The 25,582-nt window shown below is 38.4% G+C and overlaps 1 protein-coding gene across 2 annotated transcripts; it reads right to left on the bottom strand.

Moving 5' to 3' along the window:
• Positions 1-175: 175 nt before the first annotated feature.
• On the bottom strand, positions 176-25,575 carry LOC139946040 (afadin- and alpha-actinin-binding protein-like). Of its 2 annotated transcripts, none has more exons than XM_071943624.1 (12): positions 25,444-25,575; positions 17,386-17,760; positions 12,063-12,214; positions 11,381-11,549; positions 10,680-10,818; positions 9,215-9,290; positions 8,777-8,927; positions 8,035-8,385; positions 7,365-7,538; positions 6,439-6,556; positions 5,953-6,112; positions 176-5,640 (listed from the first exon to the last, which is right to left on the bottom strand). In XM_071943624.1, the coding sequence occupies exons 2-12, from the start codon at positions 17,746-17,748 to the stop codon at positions 5,376-5,378; spliced, it is 2,118 nt and encodes a 705-aa protein (XP_071799725.1). In that variant the 5' UTR covers positions 17,749-17,760; positions 25,444-25,575; the 3' UTR covers positions 176-5,375. The 2 variants fall into 2 exon arrangements, with proteins under 2 accessions (XP_071799725.1, XP_071799726.1); XM_071943625.1 differs by having other exon boundaries at positions 17,386-17,757; positions 25,444-25,573.
• Between the last annotated feature and the right edge of the window lie 7 nt (positions 25,576-25,582).

Genomic DNA, 25,582 nt, shown 5'->3' with positions numbered 1-25,582 from the left:
AAAAAGTAACATTTTACTCTGGACAATTTTTATAAATTGTTCAAGCTTCATTTGGGGACTCGGATCTCAGTCATTGTAGTTTTCTTTCAAAGCACTAGTCTATTTCTCTCAGCCTCACTTTGGGTTACACTGACTCAAATGAAAGAAATACAAAACGGCTGTGCCATGACAAAAATCTATCGACTAACAAATCTTAGGCTTTAATCTTCTGTACAATCTTGTCGTCGTCAGTAGATATTTCACAGTCCAATAATTACTATGCTTTAAGCCCGGTTCATACTTCCTGCGAATGCGAATGCGAAGCGAATCTTGACGTCACAAATTCGCAACGAACAATTCGCAGCAGTCGAACTCTGCTCTACTCCCTTGCGAATAATCGCTGCGAAAGGAGGATGTGACGTCAAATTCACGTCAAATTCGCTTCGCATTCGCATTCGCATGAAGTATGAACCGGGCTTTATTTATAACAGTATGTACACAAAAGGGCACACTCTAACTATGATAATCTGCTGTCATGCTAAGATTTTAAAATTTATCAACTATGTCCAACACATCAGCTTCTATTTTCAGCTAATTATCATAACCAATTTATACAATTTATTATTTAATTTTTTTTTATATAATTGCACTGGTGTCACACATCTTCACAATAACTAAGCAGACATTTTTAAAGCAATAAAAGTAGCGCCCGGTCATTCCTTCCAACCCCCTTAAGAAAACCTTGTTCCCATGAAAAGCCAAACAAAAGTCCTCAAACCGAAAGAAAATCTTTGACATTTCATCCCCCAAAATACAAGAGAATAAAGCCCCTTTACCTTTCAAAGCTATACAACAAATAGATATTGCATTTTATTCAACATTTTCTTTCGAACACCAACAAATATTACACAAGATATATTCATGCGTAGAATATTTTTTGTTGTGTTCCTTCATTGCAAGTTGGTGGGGGGGGGGGGGGGTACATGTAACTTTTTAATGACATTTTCCGGCAGTGCAGTTTGGAGGATTGTTTCACAAATTTTGTTCCACTAGAATTTTGGCTGGTAATCCGTTAATGCTATGAATGAGTACAAATGCTTTTCAGCTTGATGGACCCGTGGTCCAGGCAACAATAGGCAGCCTAATGTAAATAGTAATACAGATTTGACAGAAGTTTAGCGACCAAAATGCCTTAAAAAAATAATAATAGCAACAATAACAGTCAATTCAAGGCATTTGTCTTAGCACCTAATATATAGCTGGATTCCCAGCTTTGATATAAGATAAAACTTGCAAATATATACAAAGCAATTTTTCTGACAGGAAATTATATTTTCACATCTGATGCAGAATAAGGAGACAATACTCTAATGACATACAATGTCTATGTTGCGGAAAGACTGATAAATGCCTTAATGGAACCTAAGCTGTGCTGGATGTTCAATTTGTCAGGGTCCAGTTTCACTGTCTGAACTACTTTTGAGTTTAACTCAACTTTCTCTTCAAATACGTTTATAAAATGCAAGTATACAACACACAAAGTCTCAAAGATTTGGTTTTATCGGTAACCAGATTATACATTTAAGATAAAGTGCATAATTATAAATATGTTTAATGCCCATTTTGAAGTAAAATTACACCTATGGCACATCCTTTTATTCCGTCTAGAAATTGAAACATGAAAAACCCTTTTTCCCAATCAGGTCTGGAATTATACAGACCCTGAATGCGCCATTTCAAAAGATTCCCGTGGGTCGATTTCACAACGAGTTAGGACTAGTCCTAGGATAGGAGATATTAAAAACTTAAGGCTAGTCCTAAATTAGGACGAGTAACTCATCATAATTCTAGATAAGACTAGTCTTAACTCTTCATGAAATCCACCCCAGAGACTCTAAGATTCTTCCGAAGGAAGTGCCTCTCACAGAATAAAAATGACCTCGCCATCTGAAAGTGGAGTCAATTTGAAAAGGCTACAATGCTTCAGCTATTTTTACAATTATTTTTTCTTTATCGACAAACCTGTGTTTGAGGTTATTTCTCTACAAGGCTTGGATACCAAATGTTGTACATTTCTTTTCCTGACGAAGACAAACAAAAACAGATTCTTGCTTGATCTCTTTCAGGCATCATATAGTTTGGCTTTTTAGCTAATTGCATGATACTCTTTTTTTTCTCGGAAGACGCAGTGTCAAATTTTAAATTAGAATACAAAAATAATTCATATTTATACCACACACCATTTGCAAGGAATAAACTGATGTTAAAATCATCAGGCAAAGGAAAAAAAACATATGGAAATATTTTACAATTAATTACATCAATTTAAATAACAATTAAGACATAGACATGTAGGCACAATCCAAATCAGGCAACCTATTCCAATAGATACAAGTCTTTGGCTCAGTTAAGGTCGCTGGGCACTAGACCTGTTTCATGGTGTAGCCATCTTGAATTTCTCCCATTCAACTCAATGGGCGGATTGCAATAAAACGGTCTTAGTCAGCAGTCTAAGACCAAGTCTAAGACCAGTCAGTTATAGCAGGCTATCTGCCTTAGACGGTCTTAGCTTAGTCAGTCATTAAGCCTGTTGCAATAATCCGATCTTAGATAAGGCGGTGAAAAGTAATGAAATACGAACAATAATACTTAGCACTCTGCAGGCACTGGCAGTACATACGGCATTGCTCTTATGGCTTTGGTTTAAATCATCGGATATCAAATCTGTGAGTTGTATCATTTTTACTTTTGGAGACATTTACGATACAATCACCTTGATCATCATCATAATGCCTCCATGGGGTAATCTATTTCTAAAATACAATCTCATGATAGAGCTCTTTGTATCAAATCATCTACAACTAACAAATGCAGTGCCATCTTTAAAAACCAAAACAAAGACCGATTATAGCCAGCTCAGAGCAGGCTTAAAGGCAGTGGACACTATTGGTAATTACTCAAAATAATTATTAGCACAAAACCTTACTTGGTAACGAGTAATGGGGAGAGGTTGATAGTAAAAAAACATTGTGAGATACAGCTGAAGTGACGTAGTTTTCGAGAAAGAAGTAATTTTCCACGAATTTGATTTTGAGACCTCAAGTTTAGAATTTGAGGTCTCGAAATCAAGCATCAAAAAGCACACAACTTCATGTGACAAGGGTGTTTTATCTTTCATTATTATCTCGCAACTTCGACGACCGATTGAGCTCAAATTTTCACAGGTTTGTTATTTTATACATATGTTGAGATACACCAACTGTGAAGACTAGTCTTTGACAATTACCAATAGTGTCCACTGTCTTTAAGATTTAAGACTGGCTATAATTATAATCGGTCTATAATTAAAGACTGTCTAAGCACGTCCCAAGTTAGCCGGCTATAGCGCATAGACTGGTTTAAAACCGCTTGGTGCAATCCACCTAATGTATCCAAACCATAGAGTTATATATAAGAACTAGAGGGCGCACTGGCCCGGCAAATGGCCATTTTGCAAGTTGACAAAACAGCATCGCGCAGTGCTCAATAAACACAAACTCCAACGTGAACTTCATTTCAACGCACAAATTGCGCGTGGTCCCATTGCGTTTGTGCAAGCAGTATCATCAGTGCGCCCTCTAGTTGTTATATTTAACTCTATGATCCAAACCGAGGCTGAAAGGAGAAATAGTCTGGTTCCTCCTTGTAACTTTTTGAAACTGAGCTCCTGGTGAACTGTTTCACAAGATAAGGAGACTTCGGGGACAATTGGTGGCAGCAGACTCACTGAGAAAATCCATTATTTCCAGAAATGCATGAGTGCTCAGAAATACGTAAATGTCAGGTAAGGTTTGCGATAGCACCTTGTGTAAAGCGCTTTTGAATTGTATATGTTCTGAGAAGAACCAGTGATTAATAAATGATCAAAACATTGAGTTGTCAACCACCGCTTCTTTTCAAAGAACAAAAACTACTCAAAAGAGATTCACAAGTGGTGCTACAGCAACCCTCAACTGATTAAACTCCCACCGTGCAAAGTTTCAAACCCAACTGAAAGCATCGGTCGAGTTGGTCTTTGAAAAGCAGTTGTAACCAGTGGTTACAAATTGCATATGGGTATAAAGATGTTGTTAAAGTAGAATACAATGATCAACACAAACATGCCACGAAATTGCACGGTTTTCCTTTTACCTTGTCGACTAACACGGTCGGCCAATTAAGAGAGTCAAATTTTGTACTCCCATAAGTGGCCGACCGTGTTAGTTCGCAAAGTAAAAGGAAAACGGTGCAATTTCAAGGCAAATTTGTGTGGATCATTGTATTCTACTTTTAAAACATCTTTCTAACCATATGCAATATGAAACAAATAGTTACAAATGCTCTTTATATACCAACTCGTCCGATCCAAAGCAACGTGTTCCTTCAATTACTCATTATGTATTATGCCACCTAGCATTCCAAAAAGTCTCCCATTGCAGGCAATGTGCAACACAAATTTGTAAGGAATACATTTATTTGCATATTGGTACTTTTATCTCTCTGATTTATAGCCACTTTGAATTTAAGGCCCTTTTGATTATTACTGATATGAAATTGCCATTGAGGACAATATAGCACCAAGTCGTCAATTTGTTGGGGTGTAGCATTGACTGGTTATCAGGAACAGGGTACCAGTATATCTCCGGTGATACTCATGCACAACTTTAGTGTACATCACTCCCAAGCGTAGCCTCAACAGACTACATAATGCTACAGTTACAAACAACTATCTACACATCACTTTGACTAGATAAGGCACTTTTAAAAGACTTAAATATTTCGTTCATTCTCTTTCAACTTTGTCATTGCAAGAGCCATGACAAATTTGTCAGCACGCTGCAAATCTGCAGAGCAAGTTTGACTGCGAGTAAAATGCCACCCCCATAAAAGGAGGTGATAATTTTCCATATAATTTCTTACAATAATTATCAATAAATATGCATACATCTGCACTATTTTACATGCAGTAAAACAGAGTCAATCCGACTCCGAAACTTGCAAGTTCTGGGCATAAAGTATTAACATATTTTTACTTTTTACTCAACAGTTAATTTTCTCTTACGTCCTTTAGCTTGGCAGACAATATATCTGAAAACAACATTTCAGATGACAAACTTTATGCAACCGGACAAAGCCATTATACTGTAATATAACCTGAGCAGACTTTCAAAATAAGTGCAATGCAAAATTCGAACAAGTTTGCTAAGCACAACCTTGGAGGCAGTAATACATTTCCTTTTTCAATAGCATCGCGCTTCTGCTAAGCATGATTTGTCTGTGTTCAAAAGCTTTGCATGCTTTGCTGCTATATGGATGCCATACAAATACCGGAACTCAGCCCCTATAACTTTACACCAACCTTTCTCTATATTTAAACACTATTTCCTCTTCCCGGTTCCCTCCCCTTTCTTGGTCCGATGCCCGTGTGGTGTGCGTAGATTATCCGTTCTCGAGCCGGACGCTTTGCTGGATGTATCACCCCCTCGTTTGGCGCTGTTCATCTGATTTGTGATTCGTCGACTGCTGGTGCCGCTGCTCTGACTGCAGACGGAGCGCGGGGTCGTTATTCCTGATCGTGGAGTGCTGACGCCTGATTGGTCTGTGTCTGAATAGTAACTAGGTGCATGTAAGCTCTCTCTTGACCTGGTGGGATTTGAACAACAGAGGGCAGTAATTACACTATGCCTTTCAAGTATGCGGGAATTTCTACTCTTGACCCAACATAATTTTTATGTAAAATACAAAAACACTTAGCATAAAATAATATCTGTGTTTTGATTGGCCAACCGAGGTGACCTCAGACCAATCAAAACAAACTCAGCTACGGTAGCTTTTAGTCACTGCATTTATCCAATGATATCATTGTATCCAATGGAATCACTGGATCTAACAAGCTGGTACCTGTCTTTATCCTTGCAGATAAAGATAGGTGCCCAGTTCCCGGGGTAGACTTACGAGTTTAGACACTCCCCTCTATCGGGGATGAGTTTCAAGGCGCGGTAGAGCTCCACTGTTGTTGGTGTGTTGATGATCTGCTGTAATCGTTGTCCTTTTGGTGTGTTGTCATTGGTGGGAAGGGAGGAGGGCGTATGTTCAGAATGATGACCACCTGGACCTTGGATAAACAGAAGAATAGAATGATCAGGGCACAATTTCCTAAAGCTGTTAAAGGCAGTGGACACTATTGCTAATTGTCAAAGACTAGTCTTCACAGCTATGACTTAATAGATTGATTGAAATTTGCATCGGGGATAAAGAATATTAATTTTTGTTTTTTACCCCTTTTTGTATACACTGATGTGTGTTAGCACTGTATACTCAGTACTAACCCAAGCTACTCTGTGAACAAAATTACAGACACATTACTCAGGTGGGAAGACACTGCTCTAGAATTGCACAGGTTGTGGGTTCAAATCCTACAAATATTAAGATAAGACTTACTGTTAGATTTGTTGATGTACTTGGCTGGTCTTAGAGGAGGGGATGTTCCTGCTTGGGTCGGGCTTAACATGAGTTGTTGCTGGAGGAAAGTGCCTCGTTCTTCCTCAAACTTCTTCCGCTGATGAAACAAAGATGACAATAAAACCAATTAACAAACTGCTTATGAGATTTGCAGATTAAAGATGATTTTTTTCTTGAACCAATGTGTGGGATTCAACCATCACTGGTGGGTTCTGTTTCCAATAAGATGCTGATGACGCTAAATGTGACGCCAACAAATACAACAGTTCAGTCAATAATTTTATTTGTTGAGAAGAAAACAAATTTCAGTAAAAGTGAACAGAAGACAAAAGTAAACAAAAACCAAGGGAAACTAGCTGGGTAAATTATACTATTTTTTGGTGTGTTTATGGTGTACAAGGTGACATTTACTAGAACAAGATTTGAACCTGCGACCTCCAGATTAACGTGCCGGCGCTCTACCAACTGAGCTATCTAGCCCTAAGTTGGCGGTCTCCTTATTTTGTCAATATCTTTGTTCGGGAGTGCCAGTCAGAGACCATTTAACATTTTAAATTGCTTTACCGTATATGATGCAACCTGGGAGGGGGCACTAGAAAGATCACCTCAAGGGGAAAAGATCATATGAAACTCACATTTTGTTTGATGTAGGAATTTGGGTAAATAGGTATATTTTGGTAAATTTGGGTATTTAATTTCTACAACCTTTTTAGTTGAATTACATGTGCATGCATATCAAAGGCTGTGGCAGTGTGCGGACACTATGCTGAGTGACAAGCCACTTTTGAATCAAACTAAAGATCCAGTGGTATTTAAACCAGCAACTTGTGACTAAGGCTGATGCTGTTGGCTTAAGTGACAGCCATAGCCACTACCCAGAGCCATCAGACACTGTCTCTTCTTACCTCTCTACCAAGACGGATAGCAGCATCAGTGAAGTTCCTTCTCTCTTTCTCAAAGGAAGCCTTCTGCTGATAGAACATCCTCTTCTCATCCGCTAAGGTCTCTTTCTCCTCAAGGAACTGCGAGTCTTTCAAGAGCGCCATCAGACCGTCGTCCATACTGGTATCCTGTACAGACTGGTAACAGATGATCCAAGTTATTATGTAATCAACGCCATCTACATGTCTTCGGTTTAAGTTGTCTTTTAAGTTCAGGGACTTACAGAAATAGATTATTTTATACATGCAAAGTGTATTTTTGTCTTTTATCTTTGTGCACAAGGATTTATGCAGAATATGATAGCTGAGCTCTTGAAGTATTGGCACAGGCTGAGGTGGTTTGGTCATGTGGACAGAAAGGAGGATGCCAACTGGGTCAAGCGGTGTACCAACGTAATTTTGGATGGGCCCACACTCGTTGACCGACAGGGCAAGATGTGGCAGAGCTCCATGACAAACGACATGAAACTGCTTGGAGTCGATGCAAGGGACGAGACAGGGCCAAGTGGAGGAGAGCCATAGGGAGACAACAGGCCAACCCAAGCCGTCTGGACAATGGCCTTAATTTTCGACATGATGATTACACAAAATATGACTCCATGTGACCTTTGCTTCCATACAATGAGGGACTTACATGTAGCACCTGTTCCTGCTGCTCAATGATGCTATGATACACCTGTACTTTATCCTTTAGTCTGGATATCTCATCCTCCATGTTCTCAATAGTTGGGGCATCACTCCCTGGCAAGATCACCGTCCCGTTAGGGTCACCAGAGTTCTCTTTATTCTCCTGACTGGCAAGCTTCTCTTTCTCCATTCGTTGGATGTGTTCCCGTAGCCGCTGCCACTTCTGTCTGAGGCTGCTCTCGATGCCTTCTCGGACCATCTGGTACGGCATCTGGAAGTGGCCGTGGGAGAGTTCATCAACGGAGGAGTCGTCGATGGATGTTGTGTCATCGTCGCTGTCGTTGTTGTTTTGAGAAAGCTGCCAAGAAAAACAAATATTTGGCTGTTAATATAGCGTGTATGGGTAAATGCAGGTTTGCAATTTCACTCCTATTCAGGACCCCTTTTCATACAGCCTGCAAGCACCAAACCTTGCTAAGCACAGATAATTATTGCTCACAAGAGACAGATAACCGGCAAAAGTTCAATAAAGTTAACATTGTTTTGACTGGTGCCTTGCTTAGTTTTTGCGCAGCAAAGAAATATGCTAAGCAGTATTTTCTGCTTTAAAACAACCTTGTAAAACTTTGCCCTGGCAGAGTTTGGTTCTTAAAAAATTGCAATCTTGGGGTGAAGATAGGGAGTGATTGGGGATTAAGGGCTGGGTTAATAAGGGGTAGGGGATTATATAAAAGAGGAGCAGTTCTAACCAGGCCTTTATCTCCCTCTCGATTCAGAAGATCTACCAGCTCCTTCTGCATATTACTGAGTGACTCTCTTAAGACTTGGTTCTCCAGCATCATTTCTTTCTGTCTCTCCTCGTAGTTGGTGATGATCAGTCGATACATTTCCTCTTCGTGTCTACATGAAACAACATCAAAGACATTTTCTAATAACCAGGAATAAGATTATAAGAGATTAAGAGCCATGCAAAAGTTGAAAAGCCTTAGGAGTGGTACCTAAACATGAGTATAAAACATCTTTAAAATAAACGGCGAAAGAAAAATAACAAAGTCGGATAACATGATACATAGTGATACAAACATGTTTGAGAGTGTCTCATGCTATATATAGATTTATATTTATTTCGAATTTTAATACAGTCATCCAAGAGTATGTTGGGCTCCATCAGTACACACTGAACTTACTTTGTACCCGTTTTTCCAGTTTTCCATGTGGCTCTTTTGCCGTCTGTTCGTTGTAATGAGTTCAAGATGTCCATACCTACAAGTCAAAAGTCAAAACTCAAGTCAAAAAAAGTATCTTCCTTCGCTGTGCATCCCTTGCTTTTTCTGTGTTCTTTTTCGCCTTGCTCTTTCGTTTCACCCGACTGCTTCTGTTTACACCAGTATACCTGTTTATGTGATCTGTGTTGTAATTTAGCCTTTGAGAAGACTCTGCTAGGGTCAAAACGTGAAGCATTAACTATTATTTGCATTTACACCATATGTTCTTTTGATTGGTAAGCAGTTTTCAACAGCTAACTCTGTATTCTCAATCAGTATTATCAGCTTACTCTTTTTTGTTATAATAATATCTTTTTTTTTAAATAGAACTATAAAGAAGGGAAACAAACATTCAACAGGAAACTGAATTTACCAAAATCTTTTTGAGATAGTGGAAATGAAATAGTCTGGACCCTTCTAATACAAAAAGAATCAGTGTTCATTATTGCTGTCACACATAGGGAACAAGACAAACATGGCAGCTGTGTGATACATCTCTATAACAACGCTGGTGTTCCCTCTGACTCATAGGGTCTTTACGAAACCACGACAGTGGCTCCAGCTCTTGGATTAGTCTCCCTCAGAAACAGTGTGCATTTGTGGGCTTCAATAAAGGTAAGTTAAAGCCTGTGACAGAGTTAAGACTGTGATTTTGAAAAGGCCTATGATTTAGGATGAAGTAAGTATTAAACAACCTGGCAGGAAAATGACAACTGCACTGTAATACCATTCTAAATTTAACTGGATGTTATTTTGATGGGATTAAACAAAGCACTATCGGAAGTTCTTTATTGGGTTCTCTAAGCGTCTTGTGTGAACACGTCTGCATTGGGATCATTCCTACACATGTGTACATGGTCAAACAAAAATGGATGGAACTGGGCATGTACATAGAATATTATCCAGAAAAACGAACTGTAATGGATTTTTTAGTTATACAGTAGCTACATTGTACAAGAGAACACAAGTTAAAGAATTTGGGAGCTTTTTCAATGTCCACAGATTTACATTAAACTTACAGGGTTTGAAGATAATGGTATTGGAAAGCTTCCCTTCAAATATTACCAACTGAGGTTCTGTAGTTTTTGAGAAACAACTAAAACAAGTCACAAAATAATTTTTGTCTCGGTGAGACGGAAATTATTTTGAGCATGTAAAATCCCATTAACCAGTTATGGTGTTATACCATAATCATAACATAACTTGGCATGGGCCTTGGAGGCTTGAGTTCAGAGAGATATGATCTGGGAAAGATAGACGGAAGGTAGGGTTCTGGATGTTGGTGAAGGGGCTAGGAAAACTTGGGTTTATTCAGAGGGCAGGACCTAAGAAAGGAAATGTTTGATGGATGCATTTGGGAGCAATGTGTCTTCTCCTCTCTACTTACCTATTCTCCTCTCTTGGTTCTTATCTGTCAGCAGCTGATGTATTCTTTCTTTCATCTTATTGATCTCTCGTTCTTTCTTCTTCAGATCATGCTTGAACTGAGTATCTCGATGCTTTACAATACTCTCCAGTTTCTTCATCTGAAAATGACAAGTACAAAGAGAACTTTGATCACTTGGGCTACTAAAATTACCTGTAATCTATAATATGTAATATGTCATACTTAAAAAGACCTAGACATTCGGGTCCGAAGACGATACTTGATACGGTCCGATCATCAAAATGGTAAGCACAAAAAGAATAATGACCACTCGGGTAACTTAAATGACCAAATATGGAATATGTCCAACAAAGGCCTAGACATTCAGGTCCAAAGAGAAGTATGAGATGGTTCGATCAGAAGAAAAATGGTCCCAACGAGAATATTGGTCACTAGGTTTACTCAAATGACCAACCAGGACTATGTCCAACAAAAACATGAAAAAAAGATGAGCATAAAGAGAGAGTTGACCACTAGTGTTATTCAAATGACTAATCTTGAGTATGTCTACAAAGACGTAGACATTCAGGTCCAAAGATAGATGAGCACAAAGAGAAAAGACCCAGGCAGGGAATTTATAGTTTGCAAATGGCACTTCAATTGGAAAACCTTCAAGTCAATGGAAAACTTTTGAAGGGGCACCAAGGCCAAGACCAACTCACCTCTTCCCTTGTGGTTTTAAGTTTGACGGCCAGCGTCTTGTTTTGGCTCAGCTGTTGTCTCTCTTTCTCCGTCAGGGACACATTGTCTCTCTCCAGCTGCTCTAATTGTAATTTGAGACGGGAATGGTTGGATTGTAGATGCTCCAAGTCAGAGTCACCTCGCATTTGTCTGTGATGAGAATGAAGTATCAATGAAAGTTAGGGGGTATCTTCTTTGCCATCCAGGATAAACTTTGTTTTTTACAATTGGTAATTGTTTTGGAATATTTAGAGCAAAGTATGAATCTAAATTAACTTATGGCAAACACGCCTTCTCACACTCTGCTGCTGAACTTTGAAACAATCTCCCAATTAATGTCCGTAAATCTCCTTGTGTTGTTATTTTTAAGAAAAAAGCTTAAAACTTGTCCTTTCCTAAATAGTAGATTATTGAGTTGTTTATAGCTAGTTTGAATTTATCCTTTTCTTTGTTATGCGCTTTGATCATGTTTTGGAAAAGTGCAATAAAAATACCTTTTATTATTTTATCATTATTTACCTTTGGCTTTTGAAACCCTGCAATTGTTTAAAAAAAATCCTATACAATAAAACTAACCTGTGGAAATTGAATTGCATTCTTGAAGGAGCACATCAGTTTTCCTTTGGTAAGGGGTACTATGTTGGTAGACAATTTAGTACTTACTTAGTTTCTTGCTCCTCCAGCTTGCGTAGGTTCTGCTGATGTCTCTGTATGAGTTCATAGCAACAGTTTACTAATTGCACAATGTCAAATATCCCGGACTGGCCTCGATCCGGCGATGTGAAGAGGGTTGGAAATCCTAGAATGGTCATCTCCTGAAAGTAAATGATCAATGAAAGAACAGAAATTGAAAATGATCTTTGTTAAGAACCGGTGGACCATGCATCAGCGGTCACTGTGGTCCACAGTGGTTAGACTGCAGGACTTGCAATCACAAGGATGTGGGTTCGAATCCTACCAACTAACCACTAATTTCACAATGACTGGAATAAGTATTGTCCTCACCGTGGTCCAGTGGCAGGACTTGCAATCACAAGGTTGTGGGTTCAAATCCTACAAGCTAACTGCTGATCACAATAGTTAAACTAGAATAACTAATGTCATCTAGGTACTGAATCACAGTTTCTTGATTTGTGCAATTTATAATCATAAACTGTAAACCAATGTTTGTATGAGAGAAATTGGCTGTTGCCAGCTTGGTGTTTATATCCCCTTGAGGGAGTTTGCCAAGTTCCCTTATTAATGGAAAGATCATCCAAACAAAAAACATACAAACAAACAAACAAGCAAATGGCTTTGCTATAGAGGCAATTCCACAGTGACTTGAGTTTGTTATACACAGGTCTGGTCTTTTTAACAATGTAAACAACATTAATATGTTGAAATCCATTACTGTCAATAACAGATTTTAACATTTAAAAAAAATCTTAGAACTAGATTTTGAGGTTTCGAAATCTAGCAGCTGAAAGGACACAACTTTGTGTGAAAAGGGTGTTTTTTTTCTTTTATTATTATCTCACAACTTTGAGAACCAATTGAGCTCAAATTTTCACAGGTTTGTTATTTTATGCATGTTGAGATACACGAAGTGAGAAGACTGGTATTTGACAATTACCAATAGTGTCCAGTGTCTTTAAGGTGAATCTTTAGTGCATTGTGAAATCCAACATAATGCAAACTGTCACTATGGAATTGACACGTGGGGGAAACCATTGGTATGTCAAATGGACGCCTCAATCAACATGATAATTTTGTTTTAATTATTTTGAAAAGGTTACCAATTTCCACAAAAAAAAAAAGTTAACACTTGAAATACTAGACACTTGAAAAACAAGACGTTCATTCTTTTTAGTACCAGTAACTTTGCATTTCACCAATAAAAGATATCATTTGGTTTTACCCTTACACCAATATGTAACCTTACACCTAGCGAGTCCTATGAAAAAAAAACTGCAGGGGTATTGGTCGGGTGGGATTCAAACACGTATTACGACCTTTGCCATTCTAGAGCAGTTGTCTTAAAACTAGACCACCAAGCTAGCCCAGTAGCTGGAAGTATTTTTAAAGAGGGCACCGCATTAATTTAATAGATGTTAAATTTGCGTCAGGGATAAAGATTTTTTGTACCCTTACACCAATGATTTTAGAGCCTGAGCCTGTCCTACTCACTACTTTCCCAAGGCCTGTGAAAATTTTAAATCCACAGGGATGTTACTTGGGTGGGATTCGAACCTACAACCTTTGCTATTCTAGAGCAGATGGCTTACCAACCACTTGAGATTGCCCGATAGCTAGAGGCAAATTCTATATTTTAGCAAAAAACTGACAAAGTGAACACCAGTCAATTATGTTTATAAGTGCCAGGTGGAAATTTATGAGTTGAGTAAATGTTAGTATATTTCTGCGACAACATGGAGATTGCATCCAGCAAGGTTCCTCCATGGAATGTCTGTTAGGATTAGGGGAGAGCTCAAGAACTGATTTTATAAAAAACATTTATCGTCAAGATAACTGATATTTCCAATGTGGTTGCTGCCTCACTTGAAAACAACTGATCAAATCATTGCACAGAATCCCCCATGTGACCTTAGACATGCACCAATTAATGATGTGTTGAGAAATGGTTCTTGTCATTTGAAGGAAGTACTGGAAATGGCAAAGAGGTTCAGTAAGTCTACAAGGGATCGCTGCACCGACGCTGGCACCCCACCAAGATTCAACGTGACCAGGGACGTGATAGCATTTTCCCTGCAATGCATTTTTTATTTCTTTTTTTAGAATGCCTTGCTTGATCGTAACCCCTGGAAATGTTACTTTGAAATAGTATGTATCCCAATATATTGGAATGTACCATACGTGTACAGGTACACTTTTAATGACTCCTTATTGGTGGTCATCATACTCTATAGGGTTGCTACATGTACATGAATGTCATCTCATCGTCTAATGGGACAACAAAAATCCTGGAAACAGACTACTCCCACTTCATACTGTTAGTAAGGTGTGGGAGGTAGGAAACCATACCAATGGAAATGCCTCCATGTAGGAAATGATGATTAAACCATGGAGGCAGAAACAGATTACACATAGGATGTGACATGAGGCTGTGTCATTATTATGTATTTCAGCAAGCACTTTATGATGCATTGAATAGCAATGGCGTTACTATTACATAGTGTACATGGTGTACTTAATGCAATAGCAAGGCTCATCCTTAACACTACCCCGGCGTTTAATGTACATCGTCCAATAAAAACTGATGTGGGCCGTACTACTTTTCATCTTGCCCTGTGTACTACAAACTGCACATCTTACGTGATAAAAATTACTCAAAAATTCTTCCTTTTTAGGTTTGAATAATATATGGGGGAAATAATGGGTTTACTTAATTTTGAGTGTGTGAGTACATACATGTGTACATTACATCCTCATTTGACCATTAAACTGGTTGCCATCTATCAGGACTGGAATTTCGTCTTTGAGAGGGCAAGGCCATTTTTATAATTGCAAAGGGCACTTTTAGTGGGAAATCTTGAAGTCTATGGGAAACATTTGAAGGGACACCAAGGCCAAAACCACGAGCAACAGAGGTCATGGCATTCATGGCGTCTGTGTAATTCCAGGTCTGTTTCAACAAAGAAGTTTGGGCTACTAAAACTCCCCAGACAGTAGACAACTGTACTTTAAGATCACACACAGGTTACGTACTCTTATGGGGAAAAAAAAAATGTGTTTACTATAATAAACAAAATGTACTATATGACATCTCAGTCTGCACATTCTTCAAAAGGCATGAGTAGTCTACAATTTTAGATTGGATTTTCATGCCAGATGTACATCGTTGCTTCATGTACAATGTTATGAATTTAAAACTGTAAGTGACAGGCAGTTGAAATTGACAAAACACACAACCGTAAAAATAACAGGCTTCTGAACATAGGTTTGATAATTAAAAAGCTACTTTTAACTACTTTGAACATAGTTGTGACAAAGTGATCAATCGATTAAAGGTTTCCAAGGATCCAGGCTCAAGGTTACTTTATTTTTACCAGGTAGACTTTACTCTTTTTAAATCAATAATAGTTGAGAAGATAAACAACAACAAAGGCTGGTACTGGAATGTCTGACCTGTATGGATATTGATACAAAAGGTGTGTTTGAGTATTGATCTGACAGGTTAACCCCTTAGAATGATAGCATATTGATGGTTTGTTTTGATCTGTTTGTAAATGGAGACCCACAATCATTTACAGTGCTTCAATGTTGCAATCTAACATTGTGTTTAGTGAGATTGTGCTCACAATTAAACACTCTAACATGTCTATTGCGTAGTTATTGGCAGTGTGTACTTCACAAAATGTCCTGGTGTCATGTACAAAAAGTTATACCGCAATAGAAATCTACACTACAGTTTGTTAAGACTGTGCACAGTACTTTTTAGGTTGACTTCCACCATTTCAGGAGTGTGGCAAGTGGTCCATTAGGTAAAGGGCCTACCTGTATTTAACAAGCACTTGGCTTGATTTCACAAAAAGCAATGATTCATCTTGAATTGAATCAGTCTTTGTTGCTAAGCAACATGTGATGTCACAAAACAAACACTACGGCGATATTGACATCTTTGAGCAAGTTTGAGTGTGCACTATGGTTAACTAAAGGTTGACTTTTTTTACTCGAACCCAGGCTTTGGGGCATTCTGGTCCCAAATTGTTTGATATATAGCTGAAGCACACTGAGTTGAAACACAGTCTCAGGAATATTTTCTACTGTTTATAACTGTCTGTATATGCTTAAAGGCCTCACTGTAACATTCACCTTCAAAAGTGGTCTGCTGGCCAAATACTAATTAGAACACTTGAGGACCAGGCAAAATTCACTCCAAGTGGTCCGGCTGGCTAGTTCAATCAATCGGTGCTAAAAAAACACATTATTATTTCATATGAAATGTGGACACGCGAAAAAGCTGACAGAGTAATGAAAAGACAAGCTAGCCAGTCACTAAAAGATTTAATGGCAAACCTTGCATGAGATGATGAAATCGCACTCTGCCATAATGTGAGAAGTGTCAGTGTTTGCAAGTAAAATCTAAAACATTCTCTGATCTCAAAATCATGAATTAATGTATGGTGGACAATATAATACAGTGTAAGGTTTTTGTGTAAATCTGTCTTTATAAATACACACAAACCGAACAGTGCACTATTATAGTGCAGGCATGGAACTACACTGTACACACAGGCGACTGAGGCCATAGCCTTCAGTGCCCCTGGTCTTCGCCTTGGTGCCCCATCAAAAGTTCCCAATAGACTTTAGTGGCCACATTGTTGCTTCTTTTGGAGTGGTTTATTTATTGTCAATGTCATGTAAGTCAGCCGTTTTGGGCTGCAATGTGATTTTTTTAGCAGTACACAAATTTTGTATTTGTTTGAAATACCTTTAAAAAAACATGAGTCATGCTTGCTTTATGACCAGCTACATGTAGCCTACATCATGTACAAAAAGTAGGTAGTGGCTACCAGTTCACAAGTTTGACCCAGTGAAAATTGTCAAGGGCAAAGCACACAGTTAATCTGTTCCTAGCAATCCGTTTCTGAATTGCACAGATAAGAGTGGTCTGTGAATTAGAAACAGGAAAATGTGGGGATTTATTTGCAATCTGGACCACTTCCAGTCCATCAATTAAGCAATGGTGCCTAGAATGACCGTTTACACAGAATTTCCCATTAATCTTGTGTCAGTTTCAGTTACTTTGACTAATCGTAAATGTGTACTATCTAGTCTGCCAGGTTTATGATAGGAAATATCATTCATATCAAATCATTCCAATGCCTCTTGTCAGGAATCAAGAATTTTTCTCTCGTTTTGAATTTTTTGTTCATAAAAATTGTTGGTCCAGTAAACAATTTGAGCTACATGTACGAGCCCTTTAGTCTTTTAAATTTTATCTTCTAAAGTCGAGCCCTAATAAAGAAGAAGTTATACAAACCTGATCCAGATAAGACACACACTGGTCCAGATTCTCCTTATTGCAAAACGATGGTCCAAAAGTTTGTGAAATCTTACGTCCAGACGACGACGGGGGAGATGTAAATAGAATCCCCGACCGACGATTGTGCGTCACTTGAAAGTAATTATCCTCCGGAGCCGACGACGTGATGGAGTGACTCTGGAGGTATTTGGTGACAAAGTCGTCATGGGTGCCGATGTTTGGGGTGTGGTTGCTGCTACTACTGGTCAAGGCGTGGCTTCCAGGGTTGGGAGTGTGATTGGGTAGACTACGGTGGAGGAAGGTCGAGTTCTGGATGTCCCAACCTGCCATGGTGGTTGTGTGGCTCTGCACGGAGAGCATCTAGTCAATCTGCTGGAGAGGAGAAAGAGAAGACAAATTTATCAACTTAGCCCACTTGCTGTTGTCACAGAGGAGGCCTAATACGTCACGGAGGCTGGCAACAGAGGCAACTGCCTCCATACCCCATGGTCATTGCTTCAGTGCACTTGAAATGCTGTTTTAAAGGATTGAGGTAATTTTTCAAAATGTCCACAGATTGTATTTTTACCATATCCTACTCAAACTCGTACTGTTGATGCCATTAAAGGTAAACTCATTTGAAATCTCAACACAATACAAATGCAGAAACTACTCCAGAAAAACTGGCCTTCAGATGTAAATATACACAATATATGTATGCACCTTGTACGAAGACAATGTCCTATAATTAAACAACTTGCTTGTTTACAACACATGGATGAACCAAACACACATAGCGCAGAATCAATATCAACGCCAACATTTATATACACAGGTGTAGACTAGCACATCAACATTGAATTTAGACATGATTATCATAACATACATGCATGCTTGTAAACATTTCATTTTCAATTACATACGGGTACCTCTACACATGGACGATCATTACATGTGGTAAAACACATCCACAACTCTCATCACACAAGTACATTCCCCAACAATTCGTAAAATCCAAATGCCCTCACCCAGACGAGCTTGTTCTGTGTTCATCTGCGTATGTATGTACACTGAAGTACCCACGTATACTGAAGTATCCATGAGTGTACACATCTACATCAACCACAATGACTCATTGCAGAATGGTAGGGGCATGATATCGGGCAGAATCGAAACGGGATAAATATAAACAACATACAGGATGCAGGTCACAGTACCATGGAGTCACGAAAGACTTCTTCATTCATCAGCATCCACACCCTTGCTTCATTTCTTTATTTTGAGAAGCCAAAAAGCGGAGCAGACCCAGACTTTATCTACACAGGCCACACTACCTTTGTTACCCTGGGCCTGATTTTACGGCACTGCTTATCACATAATTCTGCGTTTACGGTGCCCTGTAAATCGTATGACTCTGTGGGCGTCTCCAACAAATTAGTGAAAATGCCTACCCCCCCTTCCCCCCTCAAAAAAAAAAAGTCGGGCTAACTTTACAGCCAAAGTATAATTTATACTGTAACTGTCAAGGACCAACAAGCTTTATTAAGCATAGGAATTTGCTAAGCGCAGAACAGTTTGCTCAGACGAAATTGGTTACCAACCAAATGTTTAAATGCACAATGTTTGTGACTCCCTGCTAATGTTTGCTAAGCAAATAAAAACATTACAGTCAATATTTTCTGGTTAATAGCTTTATGAAATTGGGTCCTGGACCACAACTGGCTGTTCATGTCATGTTACGAGTGTATAGATGGCCTGTGAAATTAATAAATGAAATGAAATAGCGTACACGTACCTGCCCGAGTAACTGCGTAAACAGTTTTACCCCTAAACATGTGTGAACTGCACATTAACACTAACAGTCAGACCGCTGTAACATAAATCACAACCGAGTACATACATTGTAAACTAGGTACAAGCTAGTAATTAAATTTGACACCACCTCCTCAGGTTGAAAAGTCTAAACTGTACCTGAGCGGACCATGAGCGGACATTGTCCTATTTGTGACTTCCACATGAAAGCACAACCAATTTAAAGGGGTGGTGAGTGTACAACATCATATCATTGCATGACTGTCATGACTTGGCAATCCTATCTTATCACTCTTTACATTTGTGTACATGTAGAACAAATGTTTCCCTCAGCAATGGGATCTTTCACAAATGTCTAAAAAACAAGTCATGCAGGTGATAATGCAAGATTTGCAAAGAGTTTGTAAATGAAAAAACTAAATATGCAAAATTTGCAAAGAGTTTGTAACGTTTATGTTTGCCACAGGGGTGTTTTATGATTAAAAACTTAAATCAATGTTAAAGATGTCCCAAATTGCTGCAGGACCGGCTACCAAAATAAAGGATTCAAATAGTCTCTACATGTAGCTACCGGGTAATCTTCGAGGTCTGGTGGTAACACATCCAGGCCCAATTTTATTCAGCTCAGCTTTTAAAAGAAGAAAATTGTGCTCCTGCATGTCTGCTCTAGAATGGCAAAGGTTGTGGGTTCGATCCTGCCGTGGATTGTTTTTCATTTCAAAGGACTCAGGAAAGAACATTTATTACAGGTGTGTAACACACATCGGTGACGGGTAAAAACAAATAATAAATACATCTTACGTCAAATTCCATACTATCCCTTTTGAGAGTTGTACATAGCACGGGAATATAGTGTATGAATCACTTGAAACTTTACATACATTAGCGTTGTAAGTTCACAGGACCAGGTGCAATACTTATGCAGTGACATTTGATGACTGTAACAGATATTCTCCTGCCACTGGGGAATAAACTGATTTTAGAAATCATAAGCAGCCAAGCGGAAAGCAGATTATTAATAGGTTCTCGTCACTTTGTTCATTCAATTCTCATAGCATATAAAGTGACCATCTGTTTAATTGCAAAGTTTAGTTTTGTGTAAATGTTGAATGAAGAGAACTTTCTACAGACATCAGGTACCATGTAACTCTTGTTTATTCTTCTTTTATCATAGTAATCATAGTAATTTTTGTGATACTCAATGTTTGATTTTGTGTAATATGTTTAGTATTACCTTCTCCTTGTGACACAACCCAAATAAATAAATAAATAAATAAACAAATGAGCAATTTGATGCATCAACGAAGGTTTGTTACTGCAAACCCTTATCTTAACTTGGGCTCTACATGTGTAGCTTAGAGGCTCTGCGGTCATCAACTTTGAATTCAGTGTACATTTTTCCCGACATCATTTCCCGAAGCCTGGCACTGGAGACGAAGCCTAAGCCCAGGTTTGGAAAATGCACTAGCGTCCCTTGAAATGTCCCAATAAAATGCTTCTTTAATGTGCCATAATATACCATCTCCAAGGAAGACTTGCATTGCCCTTCCAAAACAAAGTACATCAAAATTGTGCAAAATCAACCCCCCCCCCCCCCCCCCCACCACCCCCTGTAGTCCCTGGCTTTTTTAATGCCATAAATCACAGATCCATAATTCCACCCAGCTTCCAAATCCTTGCTCCAATATTTTCTGAGGACCAATCAACAATGGACAGTGCCTTGCTGGCCCACAGGATCATAAAATATGACAAAAAACAGACAATTTATGATCCTGCCACTCAACCCTACTCAACTTGTGCCCCACGTGGTTTGGTCCAAGCTCAAATAAACCAAGAAGATGTCAAGGGTTAAAGGGAAAATAAATAAAGTTTTGGATAGGTAAACGAAAATTGCAATTTCCAATTTCCAATGCACAAACGATACAAATAACCTTTATGTGAAGTTCTGCTACTCCACTTTGTCAGAGTGTGGATCTAATATTAAATAAAAAAATCAATATATTCAGGGTAGCGCTTGAACTGTGTCTGGGAGACAGATGTAAAGGGTGATTAAATGCATATATCCTGTAAACAAGCTATAAACAGATGCAGACAAATTTCAATAAAACACTACCACACATTAGGGGCTGATTGCTTTTAGTATAATTTTGCAAACTGCTCAATCAACATTTTTCTAGTTAGAATCGTCACTGTGGAATAATTTAACAGTAACATTGGCTTCTGCATATTGGCTTCATAGACCATGCATTGACGTCATTCACCATCTTAGAGGTAAAACGTTGACAAACAATCAAGATTTGTACACACGTAATGTTGCACAAGTTTAGCCAATGAGTGACACCTTTTTTACCTCTGCAGGTGAGGGCGCGCTACCGATATAACATCATGTGCATATTATGGTCTATTATCTTCAAGTACGTGCTAATCCTCAAATCAGATTCGCAGAATGGAGCGGTGATAAACCTATATTGCACAGCTAATATCACTACCTGCGTCTTGTGTGTTCTATGTCAGGTGCCAAGTTTGAAGATAAATACGTTATCACACGCGCGCGTGGAAATACAAAAAATATAGCATGTCTGCGTCCCATATCCAACTCCCCTTCGGCCTCGTTGGAAATGGGATGCAAAAGCGCTATATTTTTCTGTATTCCACTCACGCTTGTGTGATAACTTATAAAGTGGCTCTTAATCCTTCACTCAGTGACACTCTAACTAAGCACTCCAACATTCAGTATTTTCCTGCAACGTGTTACTGTTAAACTCGGTTTTTTAAGTATGAGACCAATTCCTTTACATAGCACCATTTAATGAGTTACAAGGTGCAGTGGTGCAATTGATATGCTGCCAATCAAACAGGAACTCTGAGGTTGAACTTGAACCCCTTGCCTACTCTTTTTGATGTGCGCACTGGGTTCTTTTACATATGCATAACACACGGGACCAACATTTTTACGACCCATCCGATGATGTACATGTAATAATGCAAAGTACTGTCATGACATTTCCAAACAAACTGAAAGTTTAACTTTTAAACTAAATTGTACAACAATGTATGCTGCTAAATGAAAACACGCATAATTAGCCTTCATAATACTGTTGCTGTGGCAACGATACAGACATAAATTTTAAACACCTGTTCCACTGCAAACAAAGGTGGAGCACCAAGGTGGAACAAGTATCGATTTTTGTTTTCATAGAAATTATTTGCTTAAGTACATGCAGTAAAAATAGGTTTGAAAAATTAACCACGAAAGGAAAACACACACAACTGTAATGTGTACAAAATATAATATGGAGTGCCCCAAGTACTTGTAAACATGTAGTAAATTATTTGTAAATTTAAAATGCATGGTATATAATTGTGTGTACCATAAGAAACCACTTGTTTGACTACAAACATATAAAACACATTGTTAAACACATAAAATAAGTTGTGTGTAGAATGCCTATTGACTATGTTTGTACAGCGTACCCATGCAGCAAGGCACATGTGACAATCCATCAACCCAAATAGATCCAAAGCAGCTCATCAATGTACAAACCCCACAGCGAAAAATTCATTCATTCATCTTGGAAGATACAGCATGCACTGTATCAGGCCACGGAGGCCATGGCTTCCGTTGCCCCTACATGTAGTCTTGCCCCTGGTGCCCTTCAAATATTTCATATTGACTTTCAGATTTTCCAATGGAAGTACATGAAGGCCTACCCTGCGATCTCCAGATTAAAGCCATTGGACCCTTTCGGTAAACAGCATTGTCCAAGGCCCACACTTCGTGTATCACAACTTCTATTATCAAATAACAAACCTGTGAAAATTTAGGCTCAAACAGTCATCGGAGTCGGGAGAAAATAACGGGAAAACCCACCCTTGTATCCGCACGTTTCGCCGTGTCATGACATGTGTTTAAAATAACTCCGTAATTCTCGTTATCGAGAATTGATATTGTTTTACTGTTTTCTCAAAAAGTAAAGCATTTCATGTAATAATATTTCAAGATTGGTTGAAAGCTGAATCGAAGTGAGATGCTCCCGAAGAAGGGTGCCCTACCTAGGAACCCCAGAAAAGCTCTGGGAAAAATGAAAAGGCCAACTGCGGCGGATTTGAAAAGCCCACCCAACATGACAAATTTAGCCAAGGTGGCACCACAACGGTTGTTGGTGTCCACTGAATAATGTATTTTATCCCAAGTGATAAAATGAAATAATACAATGTATTAAATCACAAAACAATTTCAATTCAACTTCAAAAATCTCTTCTGAATTATACAACAGTCTCTCAAAATAAACACAAGTTTCATGGATTTCTTGAAAAGAAGATTTGGAAAGTCCCTACATTTGACAGTATTCCTTGCATGTTGTTTTAAAAGTAAATTCAGAATTTAAACTCTTTCCTGACCTGTCTCAGCCTGACTAACACCTTGCTTTTTATAAAGCTCAAGTAAAAGAAAAAAAAAGGGAAAATTCAATTTCTAAAAATCATCCGACCAACATACTCCGAGGTGAACAAATATTTCTCACCTTTCACAAACAAGATGCCCCTCGAAGCGTGTTCACAATGCAGTCAGCCCCACAGGCAAGTTCACTGACATAATTAAAGCATTGTGTGAATTATGGCCGTTTCACATACAAATGAAATGGCACGTAATCGTCCATTGTGACAACTGTTGACACTACCAAACTCGCAATAGCAAGTTATCAATGCTTCGATGAATAGTATGAAAGCTTTTCAATTGCATACAAAATAAGCAAATGAGTTCTGATGTGATGTCATGTTCGAGGGACCAGATTTAAATGAAGTATTTTACAAACGATTTGCTCCTTAGAATAGAAGTAAATAATATTTGCAATTTATTTTATTTACAGACACCAGTTACAATCGCTTTTAAAACTTTAAAATACCCAACAATTACCCTGGGCACAACAATTACCCTGTGAGGGGCACTTGACAATGTCAATTTGTAATGGAACTTTGCAAAGGGCACCATGGCAATTGCTGTGGGTACCATGGGTTATTTCGATGCCTGCACTGTATGCGTTTAAAATGCACTCCATTCTACCAAACGGCATAGCATCACTTTCACTTTAACTGCACTGGAATGCAAACTGTAAATTAGGCATTAAATGCTATTGATTCGTCATCTAGAGTTAGTTACAAAATTGAGCAAAGTGTAATTAATAATTGATAACATACAGTCGGCCTTTATTTCTGCTGGTACATGTAGTATTTTGTATCGCAACATGTGAAGCTAAAATGGGTTTGAGTTTCTGTGTTTGTTTTTTGTCTAATAAGTGTAGTACAGTTCAATATTTTCTGTGTTTTGAGAGACTTTTTAATCATTTATGATTTTCTGACTTTTAAACCTAAAAAACCTCATCTATCTATGTAATAAAAAAGAGAAGTCCTATTTATGAAAAATGAAAATTTGTCAGCTAAGCATTTAAACCTTTTAAAAGCTGGTGCCAGCAAAATATAATGAACTATTGCACTATTTTTCAAAGCACGGGAAACTACTGGTATTGGTTATTTTCAACGTATGCATAAAGAAACAAACCTGTAAAAATTTGTACTCAATTTGTTGTCAAAGTTGCAAGATAATAATGGAAGGAAAAACACCCTTGTCACATGAAGTTGTGTGCTTTCAGATGCTTGATTTCGGGACCTCAAAATCTAATTCTGAGGTCTCAAAATCAAATTCATGGAAAATAATTCTTACTTGAAAACTATGTTACTTTAGACTCTACAGGGAGCTGTTTCTCACAATTTTGTATACTATATCAACAGCTCCCATTACTCGTTACTAAGTCAGGCTTTATGCTTTATAATTATTTTGAGTATTAATAGAGTCCAGTGCATTTAAAAATTTACTTTTAATTTAACAATGCACAACCATGACAACCACAAGTCCAACCTTTTTTAAACCATCAGCTGATCAGCAGTTCAAATAAACTCCAACACAAAAGTCTGAAAAGTGAAATGAATGAATGCCATGTGACCACAACCACTATGGCTACATGTAGTTTGAATTAGGAGCCTACCTACATTCAATCATGAAGCTAGCTTTTCAATCACCACCATAGATCCATGGTTTGGTATTAATTGATAAACATGTTCATGTAGCGGCACTCACGTCACGTCTCTGCATAGTTTGCGCATGCATGGACATGATGGATGGTGGACAGCAATGGTGGTTGCTTGCTATGATGCCTCGAATGTAACCAAAAATGCTTTAATTACAAAATAGTGTCCCTTAAAACTGACCTTTCAACAATATACGTTGGATCATGTCGATGTCATATCCTAAACGTCATTCTCCCGTCATTTCACCACCAAAATATCTGCGGAAATACAAATGCACGGTGAAAGCACGTAAACATGATTTCTGCATTTCTTATATCCG

Source organism: Asterias amurensis, chromosome 13 (assembly GCF_032118995.1).
Source record: "Asterias amurensis chromosome 13, ASM3211899v1".
Taxonomy (NCBI): Eukaryota; Metazoa; Echinodermata; class Asteroidea; order Forcipulatida; family Asteriidae; genus Asterias; species Asterias amurensis.
This window is presented reverse-complemented; position numbering and strand designations above follow the sequence as displayed.

Coding starts and splice junctions, on each gene's coding strand:
- LOC139946040 (XM_071943624.1), bottom strand. CDS start 17,748: ATGCTCTCCGTGCAGAGCCACACAACCACCATGGCAGGTTGGGACATC. Junction 6,557..7,364: donor CTATCCGTCTTGGTAGAGAG/GTAAGAAGAGAC, acceptor TTGTTTCATCAG/CGGAAGAAGTTTGAGGAAGA. Junction 6,113..6,438: donor GTACATCAACAAATCTAACA/GTAAGTCTTATC, acceptor TGTTTATCCAAG/GTCCAGGTGGTCATCATTCT.